The sequence below is a fragment of the Phoenix dactylifera genome, chromosome 11 (assembly GCF_051530095.1).
Source record: "Phoenix dactylifera cultivar Ajwa chromosome 11, Ajwa_hap1_PhDact_Kaust_v1.1, whole genome shotgun sequence".
Taxonomy (NCBI): domain Eukaryota; kingdom Viridiplantae; phylum Streptophyta; class Magnoliopsida; order Arecales; family Arecaceae; genus Phoenix; species Phoenix dactylifera.
The window spans coordinates 516,862-527,960 of NC_143200.1; the positions used below are offsets into that span (position 1 = coordinate 516,862).

The 11,099-nt window shown below is 39.9% G+C and overlaps 2 protein-coding genes across 2 annotated transcripts; one reads left to right on the plus strand and one right to left on the minus strand.

Annotated features, from left to right (window-relative positions):
* Positions 1-2,486: 2,486 nt before the first annotated feature.
* On the plus strand, positions 2,487-6,237 carry LOC103710142 (WAT1-related protein At5g64700-like). The gene is made up of 7 exons (XM_089926211.1): positions 2,487-2,838; positions 2,926-2,988; positions 3,108-3,206; positions 4,607-4,862; positions 4,974-5,132; positions 5,606-5,757; positions 5,849-6,237. The coding sequence occupies exons 1-7, from the start codon at positions 2,624-2,626 to the stop codon at positions 5,952-5,954; spliced, it is 1,050 nt and encodes a 349-aa protein (XP_089782337.1). The 5' UTR covers positions 2,487-2,623; the 3' UTR covers positions 5,955-6,237.
* Positions 6,238-9,386: 3,149 nt separating this feature from the next.
* LOC103710099 (uncharacterized) lies at positions 9,387-10,305 on the minus strand. Its single transcript, XM_008795715.5, has one exon. It carries the CDS (start codon positions 10,175-10,177, stop codon positions 9,599-9,601), a length of 579 nt encoding a protein of 192 aa, XP_008793937.1. The 5' UTR covers positions 10,178-10,305; the 3' UTR covers positions 9,387-9,598.
* Positions 10,306-11,099: the final 794 nt, after the last annotated feature.

Consider the following 11,099-nt stretch of genomic DNA (forward strand, 5'->3'; position numbering starts at 1 on the left):
ATAATGTTCGACTCTACTTCTATTAAAACTACTATACCCCTACCTGGACTTGGACATCGGACACTTACAAGCAATGAACTCCCATCTTCTAGGAACAAATAACGAGACACGGTAACTAATTTGGACTCGATTACGATATCTGCAGGCTCCATGCATGGCATTCTCTTCAACACCAGCTGCATGACTTGGCTTAACTCCCAGCTGCATGCCCAGGTCCATCATCTACACCAGCTTTGCGAGAATCCTGGAACGTACGGTCTCGCTACCATTGCCTAGGGTTATTGGATTCTGTCCAAGCTCGAGATCCATATACATAATACCAAGGTAGAATGGTCATTTATCATTGCTGGTTAACTTGACCGGAGCAACGGATGGTTAACAGAAAGGTTTATGTGCAATTTAGATACATAGTTTCTGGGTCCATTTGTAAATAATATAAAGAAGAGGTCTTATATATAATTTCATTAAAATGTTAGGTGCAATATGCAAAAATCCCTGTACTGATCAAAGCTTTCTTGATGGTGTAGGTTTGATAATGTGGATCCTTAATTTGGAGGGTCCATCGTTGATTTTAAATTGTCGTTATCTTTATCAAACGCAAGCCCATGCATGAGACCTACCTTAACTGTAGAAAAGGCTAGCTTCCCATAAGAATTCACAACGCATGGAGGCAATGACTTTCTTAACATGCATGTAGGTTTAGCGAACCTTTACAAATGCCAGCCATGAAAAACATTTGGCATGCCGCCTATCCATTTCAGAAACAGAATGGTGAAGGTTGAATTCACAGCAACACCTGGGACCTTGCCAAAAAAAAAGTCAGTCTACCAACCCTGCATCACTTGATCCTCATAATGACGTTTGCACTTAATTAAGGTCGCTTTTAAAGCAGAAGTATCCGAAGTGGCATGGCATGGCTCCTGTTCAAGCCGCCAGCGACAGTGGGATTTATAGGAGGAGCAGGGCATTCGGTTGCAGACTTGTTCTTGCGATCAGTTATTTCTGCCTCTTAAGTACCTATCGGACTCTTGACATTCAGGCCAACTTCTTCTTAGCTGCCTCCTCAATTTCATGCTTCACATTCCGTATCTGAAACTTCAGCACTCCGAGGGCCAGCTTACACTACTTTCTGGTTGGAAACAGCTTCTGAACTCAGCTCTTGCTCTTTTCGATTCCCTCAACCTTGTAATAGCTCACATGTGGTGCTGATAATATGCTCACTGCTGTATTTTTTTCCCTGTCGTATGCACCAGTGATTCTCCCTCTGATGTATTTTTTCCTTCTCGAGGCCGGGTGGCTATATGCCTCCCTTTTCATCAAAAAGAATAAGATAAGAAGTGTCCACCTAGTTAAAACTAGATTTTCTTGGACATGCTATTATATCTGCGTCACTTCTTTCCCCTCTCTAATGCTTGGAATCGAACTCTTTCTTTTTCCTTGTCGATGTGATTGGGAACAAAGGAAAATGGATAGGCATCTCGCAAAGAGAAGGATAAGGGTAAAAGCTAGACACGACATTACTGCCTATTGATAATGGTGAAAAAGGAAAGCTAAAGGTCACTGACCAAATTTTTGCCATAATTGCACTATAATACGATTTGATGTCCACAATGAAAATTAAAGATCCATCAGGCCACCAAGTAAATGCTTCTGACGACAGTGATGACAGAAGGAACCAGTCTTACCTAGAAATACATCAAATATATGTGGATGTTTTTTTTTTCTTTTTTTTTTCTATTTCTTGACGGATGCTTGTTTTCAGTTGAAGCAATGTTTAATATTACATGGACTATTAGGATAGTGGAATTAGATATGGATGATCCAAGAGGAAGAAGAGAATGGCATTAGGCTATGGAATAGAAAGAAAACACAGAGGGCTCGTTTGGTTCGCGGGAAAAGAAGGGGGGAAAGTGTGGTCAACGGGAAAGTAATGAGATGCCTCTTGTTTGGTTGGAGTTTTCAAAGGAGAGAGAAGGGAAAGTTATATTCCCATGGGAATGTGATTCCCATATTTCATGGGAAAGTCTTTCCCATGAGAAACATGGGAAAGTTACTTTCCCATGAGGCGGGAATCACTCCATTTTTACTTTTTTCCAAAAAGTCCTTTCAGCATTAAAGAAGCATTAAAGAGGCATTAAAAACTTAATTTTTATTAAGGGCATAATAGGAATTATATATAACTTTCCTAGGAAAGTGGATGGCCAACCAAACATAAGCACTTTCGAAATTTGTCACTTTCCCATGGTCAACCAAACATGCCAAAAGTACTTTCCTAGGCATCCTCTTCCTAGGAATTTGTTTCCCAGGAATCATATTCCTAGGAAGGAAAATGCTTCCCGCGAACCAAACGAGCCCAGAATGTGACTGTCTGGATGGTGAAATACCCAAATTGCATGCAAGCTATCAACAGTGCAGGACAAATTTCTCTTTTAAATAAGAAAATGGAGGGGCTAGAGAGGAGCTCAAAGATTCTCCCGTTCCTATTTTTGAGTGACATGCACCTACGAGGTGATTTATGAGGTCCAAAAAGATTATGAGGAAAAGAATGTGGTGATAAACAAGACCACACTGAGGCCAGGTGCTTACTTCATCCTCTACTGTGGGCTTTCCAATTTCTCTATATATGTGTTTAAGCTGCCAATGGCTCCACGCCAATTTGCTCGACATGGCTGGGAAGAAGCCTTACATTGTCATTGTTCTAATTCAGTTCTTATTTACCGGCATGGCTATTCTCTCCAAGGTAGCGTTCGATGGAGGCATGAACACATTTGTCTTTGTTTTCTATCGACAAGCGATTGCATCTGTCTTTTTAACTCCAATAACTATCGTCTTCCAAAGGTACATAGAACTCCTCGGTTAACTTCTTTCATTCAAATTCCAGATGATACATTCTTGAAGTTCTAAATTTATTTTTCTTTTGCTTAGGAGAACTGCTCCACCCCTTCCCTTCAAATTGTCAATCAAGATCTTTATGCTATCATTGCTTGGGTATTTTTGTTTTCATCAGCTATTTAATTGTTGATATGTCATTCCTTTATCATTATGTTTTGATAGGGAGGGATTCTTGAAAATCCATACTTTATGGATTTTAGGTTGACAACTTAAAATATATCTAGCCTCGGCATCAAGTACACCTCGGCGACAGTAGCATCTGCAATTGCAAATACAATACCTGTGATCACATTCTTTCTAGCAGTTTTATTCCGGTATGAATGATGGAATATGAAGTTACATTTTTCCATATAGTGGTATATAATCACCATCTGATTTTGATATTGAACTTCTTCCTGGCACAAGCATTTTGGGAGACGGGTGCCAACAGGCGAACCTAAATCCTGCTGGCTACGAGATTTTTTTTTTTTTTGAGAAATGAATTTTTATGTCCAAATTAGTTAGATGAAATATGATTACCGAATGAGATGGATACTATTTAAGTGGAACTTATAGGGTAGTCCTCTATCAAGCTTATTTGTTTTTCCACCAATCCGGACGAAACCTATCAATTTAAATCTAGATTTAAATGGTTGTGCAGAAGAAAAGCATCTAGAACTTTTTTTTCAAAAGAATTTTAGGAAAAAAAGGAAGAACGGGGGGGGGGGGGGGGGGGGGGGGGGGGATAACATTTAGAAGCAGTACGCACAAAGTCCAATTGTTTATGCACCATCACACTAGGGAGAGAGGCAACATCAATCATTTGAATAAACCATAAAATAATTATCCAAGGAAACACCTTCAAAAAATTCAGATTTGGATGTCTCCACAGTGCTTGTATCATGTAGACAGACTTGTAAATTTTCTTGCAGTAGATCATATTATGATTGGCTATGAAATTTTTTTTTTTTAAGTTTTTCATCCTTGGAAAAATAAAAAGACTAATGTGTTTCTTCTCTCTCCCTTCCAAATTGATAATAATGAGAGGTGGAAGAAAATTTGTTGCTTCGGTTTTTACCATTCCATGCTGCTCTAGAAAGCATGTGGTTCTTTAGTTAAAAGAAAATCAGCATCAAGTTCACTTACAAATGGCTTTGGCTTAGAGATAAATGCTCGCCAGAAGTACAAGAGACAAATTTGTCCTGAGCATATGAATACACCCAGCGTTGCTATTAACAATTTATGCCTAATTCTGAACTTTATAGGCCACACTTAGAATCTTGAATGATTTCTGTTAGAATATAATCAAAGCTATGTCGAATTTGATGGAAACCGTATCCAACCTAGTAGGGACACTCACTGGGTATGATTTAGAGCAAACATATCGGGTCCAAAATATCGAATCAGACATAGCAATAACCAAACGTCAAGCATTAACTTTGCATAATATTTTATTCCAGATTCCACCAGATCTTCAGTCTGAACGATATATATTCATCTAGTAGGGTGGGCAAGCTTGGAGACCAAAAAAGAAGCTGCCTTCTATGGGAGAGTTTTGTGTCCACCCCTTTTCCCTTTCGTCGTCTTCTTTTCCACGACTCTTAGGCATACACTCATGCACGTCGTGTAGCGTGAGGTACCGTTGTATCAAAAAAAAAAAAAGAAAAGAAAAGAAAAGAAAAGAAAAGAAGAAGAAGGAGAAGCTGCCTTCTAAAATCATCATTTATGTAAACAGGATCGAAACTGTTAAATTAAAGAGCATCTCAGGGATCGCCAAAGTTGTTGGAGTAGCACAATGCCTTGCCGGCATAATGTTCATTGCCTTCTACAGAGGTCCGCATCTCAAACCTTTCGGCCATCAGCACCCCATCTTCCATGTACCCAGCAGCAACAAGCACAGTTCGGATATGAATTCAAGCCATACATGGATGAAAGGAACCTTCTTCGTGGCCGGTTCAGCAATAGCCTGGTCCTTATGGATGGTGTTGCAGGTAAGCAACTATATACTCTCTTTTAACACCACGCTCTTTAATTACTACTATCTATACTCTTGCAATGATACTGCCTGTTTGCTTCCTATTTTTTTTTTGGAACGTTCGCAGGGATTTTTAATTAGGGAGTACTCTTCGACGCTTCACTTCACAACTCTAACCACCCTATTCAGTACATTTCAGTCCTTCCTTGTAGCCATTATCTTCGAAAGGAACATGGCTGGTTGGAAGCTGCACTGGGATGATGGTCTTCTTGCAGTGGCGTATAATGTAAATCCTGTATTGAAACTTTTAGTACTTTGTTTTCCATGATAGGGTTGAAGTATGAGAAACATGATCCACACACACACTGCATGCAATAGATATATACATGCCCTCCCTTGAAATGTGAAGCTAAGCACTCCCTAGATAATTGAAGCTCTCCACATTAATTAATTCTAGGTTACAAAAAGGAGAGCATCACTTAGTTTCCTCCTTTTCTAGTTCATAAATGAGAAGGGCTTGATAGATTTAATTTTTCTATTATAATTCTTCCTAAACAAGAAAACAAAATCAAATTTCAAATGAAAGTTCTATAGTTAATATCTCGATATCATAAGAGAAATACAAGCCTAAATAAATATATTCTTCAAAATTGGTAATTATATCAAGATGAATTGAAGAAAAATATTTCTTCTTTCTCAAAAATGACATATATTAGTTTATGTCTGGTCGTGTTAAAGTAATGGAAGAATACATGGCAGGGCATATTCGTCACCGGCATTGCAACATACTTGCAAAGTTGGTGCATCGATAAGAAGGGGCCTGTTTTTGTCGCAATGTCCATCCCATTGGCTCTTGTTATCACCATCGCATGCACCTCATTTTTTCTAGGCGAAGAAATAAAACTCGAAAGGTGATTTCAGAATGCTCGGCTGAGCTCGAGGTTTCGAATTTTGTTTACTTTTATTAAAAATGGATCTTATAGTCCCTTCTAATAATTGCAGTGTTCTAGGCGGTGCTTTGATGGTTGGAGGCCTTTACAGTGTGCTGTGGGGTAAGAGTAGGGAGCAGAAGGACAGCAGCAAAGCAAATGCCGAGGTTGGACAATAAAGTTCCTCTTTTAATCATATTGTATGTAGCCATAATCACACATAAAGTTCTTCTTTATAAAAGAGTGCATTAGCCGGCCTCCTTCCGGCCTGGGCCTCATTGGGCCAAGCAGCTGAGTGAGGGAGGCCACCTTAGACTCCAAAGGGAGCCCATAAGGGCTACACCAAGGTCCATGGGCCATACATGGATAAAAAGACTCTAGGACCCAATACCACATGGAGTCAAACTGTTGTGAGGCTTTCTTGAACCTTCAATTATATAAATGCAAAGACTTTGCCCAGTACTTTTGATGTTCGCCTATGATGTTCATATACAATGGATTAGCACTAGAACCCAAACTAGGCTCAAATTTGATTTAGGTTCATGCTGGAACCCGATCGATTTGAATTCAGGTCTCATCAGGTTTAATGCTTGAATGCACATGGGCTTAATGCTTAGACTCATTGGTTTTAAGCTTGATTGAGAACAATTCATGATCAATATTGGCATGTTATGACATCTAATTGGTTATGACATGACGCAGTTCATCTTTGAGTGCGTGACGGGTCATATGCAACATAGACTCGAATTGGATTTAGGCTTCTGCTCGAATCTAACCCATTTGGAATCCAAAATGTTGAAAGGAGTAGTTGAAACCCTAATCTTGCACCATATCCAACCTTTTTCTTCTCCAAGCCTAAGGCCTACCTTCCATGGCATCTCCAGAGAAAGAGGATGTCATCGTGCATGCACTTGACCTTTCCCATCAGACACATGACTATTTCTCAGCCAAATCCAAGGAAATCGGAGGTACAACTGGGCATGACAAAATCAAATGAGATACGCGATTGACTAGAACAAAAGATTTAATCTTTATTACATCAAAAAAAAAAAATCTAATCTTCATCTAAAGTTCTGTTTAATCAACAAAAATAATATAATAAAATATTTTATTATACATGTTCATAATGGACTGATAAAAGATAGAATTTGTCTATCAATTCTGGCCGAGATAAACCAATGTCTCAATTCATTCAAATATCTCTCCCCCACCAAGATGGTTGAGATTTCGACATTCACACAGAGAGAGACAGAGACAGAGCATCTTTCCATCTTAATGAATCAGAGAGAGAGAGACAGAGCATCCTTCCATCTTATGGTAACTTCTAAATCTTGGTTAATTGAATCTCCTGCCCTAGATGATGATGGGTCATAACTCAAATAAAAACAATTATCTCAGAACTTCTATTTCTTGAAAAATCTAGTTTTAATTTGATTTATTAGTAAAGTAATGAATTTGGAAAGTTTATGAGTAGTATTCCGGAAAACTTTTACTTTTTCATGCTATATTTCTTCCTGTTAGCGGTAGATTTATTTGTCGGATCTGTGTCAGGATACTCTCCAAGATGACTTGTATGCTTTGATCTATAGTTCGATTTAGCCCATTGTCTCAATGCTATTTGGATGCATCAATCCCTACTAGATTCCTAGGAATTCACTTTGTTGTGCGTACCTCTTCAGAGCACTCCTATACAGTTTCCACCTAATGATCTTTTCCCCTCCTTGTATCCAATTTTTTCCTCTCTAGTTAGAATTCTTTATCAGCAGCTCCATCTCTTACATTGTACATACAAAGGGCTGGACATTCCAATGAAATGACATAAATTTGAACCTTTTTCTCAGATTAAAGTCATTTATGAATCTTCCAACCTTTCGACTATGCTACTTATGAATCAAGTACTCTATTATTGTTTTTTTTTTTCCTTGTTCGTCCCAAGGAGAGGTGAAGGCCATGGTCCGCGGCCATGGCAGCATCTCTGAGGATGGCACTGGATGTCATATTAAAGAGATCTGGTGGCATTGATTGTTCCGCAGAAGAAATCTGGGTGTCAGAGCCCTCCTGGGCTGCTGCTTGGTAAATTTGTTGTCTTCTTCTTTCTAGCCGTTGTTGTTTTCTTTTTCTTAGCCTCTATTCCCTGTCCTCAACAACGGACAAAGCAAGCACGGGTAAAGTATTTTGGACAATACACGAGGGACCAAAATAAATGAGAAAAAGCTACAGGACCTGAACCTGGTTGAGGTGCACGGCTTTTCTTCTGGATGGAGGTATGAAATTTGTCATACTTCCAATTTGTTGATTCCAAAATTTTAACACACACACACACAGATATATATATATATATATATATATATATATACCGAATAACTAAGAATCCCATGATCCAAAAATTTTAGTATATACAATGAATAAATTATTCAAAAATATGTCTCCAAGAGATGGGAGGAAGACAGGCAAAGATGGTAGATTAGGATCGGTGGATTTGAGGATCAACTGCATTGCCATCTCATCCTTTTATTTTTAAACATATTATATATTTTTTAAAAAAATTAAAGATAAATTATATTTACATTCAATAATTTGATAAAAATTTACAATTATTCTTATATGATTTATTTTTATCCAACAATTTAACTGATACTTTAACAGAATGTTAGTCAAACTGTTAATCTTAAATATGACTCTAATGCCGTAACAAAATTTTTTTAAACATAATTAAAATAATTTCAAATGATATAATAATCCAAAAATATGTATTTTTTCTCACTTAAGTGCAATTTTGATTTTTTATATTAGATAAACAGTTTTATAAATATTGTTAATTTAGTTGGATATAAGTGTAGATTTTATAAACTAATGAGAATAAATTTAATAAATACAAATTTTAGAAAAATTTTTATAATTTATTATATATATGTATATATTTATTTGAGTACATCGTCTCGTCCTTGGTGGCTCCAACCTGGCATTGCCCCGGCCCCCATGGTGGACCTCTTGCCGCTGGATCTCGCTCATCAGTTCTACTCTCTACGTCCAGCCTGTATCGTACATCAGTGTCTTTCTAAACTTTCCAACGAAGCAACCAAATCACCTCCACACATCAGAAGTCCCATCCAAGGGCCAATTCGAAACAAAAGTCCCCTTGGGAGGAAGACAGATTTCTTACAGCATTCTCCGTAGATTTGTTGTTGCCTCCGTAGATTGTGTTTGCAAAATGACCATCTGGAATGAATCATGGTGTCTTTAAAAGTTGAAACCATGGCTTCTATTAAGCAATATCCAGTAACGCTGGTTTTGACTCTTTGTAACTATGCACTTCCCCTATTATTTTCCAAAATATACAAGATAAGAACCAACTTACCATGGTGAAGCAATGCTGGCATTATACTCTATTACTCAGCACTCTGATGCTCTGTTTTTTTTCAGAACGGCGACAAAAAGAAAATTATTCCTCCTCTTTTCTGTTATTTTTTATTTCTTTTTTAAATGTACCTGTACGAAAATTATATGATCCCCATGGCTACGAAATTATTCCTCCTCTCTTGCGTTATTTTTTATCTTCTAACGAAAACTGTATAATCTATTCAGCCTAGAAAAAAAACTGTATATAAATATTTTTCTTTTCTAAGAAGAGATAAATATATTATTGATAATTAACCTTGCAGAGCGTACAGAGAGAAAGAAGAGCTTGGCCTCAGGTAGCATGAAGCTCTCCTCATAAGCAGACAACGATATATGGCCATGGTTTTGCCGTTACAATCCGCTACTCCGTCATATAATCCTAAAGGAACAAGCTGGGGAGAGAAGAGATATATATGATATTATACTAGAAGCAGAGGAGGACGACGGAGGCGGAGACCATGAAGCCGAAGGTGCAGATCAGGAAGGCGAAGTGGAGGGCCCAGTTCCGCTTGAACTTGGCCAGATAGCTCTCCGGGGGCTCCTGGTAGGGGATATCGTAGTCCGTAGGGAGGAGGAGGAAGTGGTCGCCGGCGGCGGAGGAGGAGTAGCGCATCTTGAGGTGCTTGAGGCGGTCGGTGGCGAGGGCCAGGGTGAGCTTGTGGCAGCGGCGCTGGTACTTGAAGCCGTTGAGGCAGCGGAGGGTCTGGGCGACGGCGATGTAGAAGATGAGGTGGCCCAGGGAGAGGAGGCCGATGGGCGCCCAGCAGTGCCGGCACTGGAGCCGCTCCGGCGAGGCCCCCAGCTGGGCTCCCAGCACCAGGGCCAGGAAGAGGAAGAAGAGCTGGAAGAGGCGCCACAGCTCCTTCTTCTGCCCGTCCACCGCCCGCTTCTTCTCCAGCGTCTTCTCGAAGTGCAGCTGGATGATCGTGTTCAGCGCCTGCACCCCCGCCTCCACCTCGCCGCCCCCGCCCCCGCCACCACCATACGCCGCCTCCGCCATCATCCTTCCTTCCTCTCCGACCAAATGAGGTGCAAAAAAATCAGATCTTTTTGCCCCGCTCCGTCTCTTCTCTCTGTTTAGGCGGAAATCAGAGAAACGAAGAAGAGAGTAGTGGGGTTGGTGATGGCGAAAAGGACAGGACTCGTGGGATTTAAGTTTCAAGTTTTTCGAATTAAAAGTAAAAACATGAATTAAAATAAAAAGAAAAATTGAACGATGTTCCGCAGGAACACTTTGTGGAGGAGACAAACACGCCCGGGACTCCAGATCCTGGAACACGGTTGCCGGAATGGGAATCGGGTGCTAGAAAAACGGTATCGGGTATCGCCTGAAACACGGAATCACGAAAAAAAAAAAAAAAGGAAACTCCGAATGCCAAGTTCGAGCGTCCTAACTTCAGACCAGCCATGAAGTTTGACGCTCTGAAATGCCTGGAGAATTCTTAAGAAAGTTCTTGTCTAATTGTGTCGATGCGGTAAACTTCACATGCAATTGGTTAATTTGTCCCTGCATGGCAGGATATCTGATTGGTCCACCTTGGAATCCAGATCCAGCTGAAGCTAAGCGGACCACCGGACTCGTCTCATGCTTTGTGTACGTCGAACCAGGATCCGAGGGCGTTGGCCTTTGAATACCACCAAACTTCTCGTAATGAATGCCACAAGCTTAATAATGTAATAAATTAAAACCGTGGGTTATACGAGGTGGGCTAAACAATAGTACGAAGAGTAGGGCCCTCGTTTTAAAAGCACGAGCACGTGACCAAGGTCAGACCCTGTCTCTTTATCTCTGCCCTTCTCGGTCAATGAGTTAAAAAGAGCCGGAGAAGGGTTGAGTAGGGCCCTAGCATAATTTCTCAAAAGAAGAAACTGTAGGATGCAGCAGAGAGAGAGAGAGAGAGAGAGAGAGAGAGAGAGAGTCATCC

Excerpts from the sequence above, each read along its gene's own strand:
- LOC103710142 (XM_089926211.1), top strand. The coding sequence starts at position 2,624 with ATGTGTTTAAGCTGCCAATGGCTCCACGCCAATTTGCTCGACATGGCT. Across the intron at positions 2,989-3,107 it reads TTTATGCTATCATTGCTTGG|TATATCTAGCCTCGGCATCA; the intron begins GTATTTTTGTTT and ends GACAACTTAAAA. Across the intron at positions 4,863-4,973 it reads CCTTATGGATGGTGTTGCAG|GGATTTTTAATTAGGGAGTA; the intron begins GTAAGCAACTAT and ends GAACGTTCGCAG.
- LOC103710099 (XM_008795715.5), bottom strand. The coding sequence starts at position 10,177 with ATGATGGCGGAGGCGGCGTATGGTGGTGGCGGGGGCGGGGGCGGCGAG.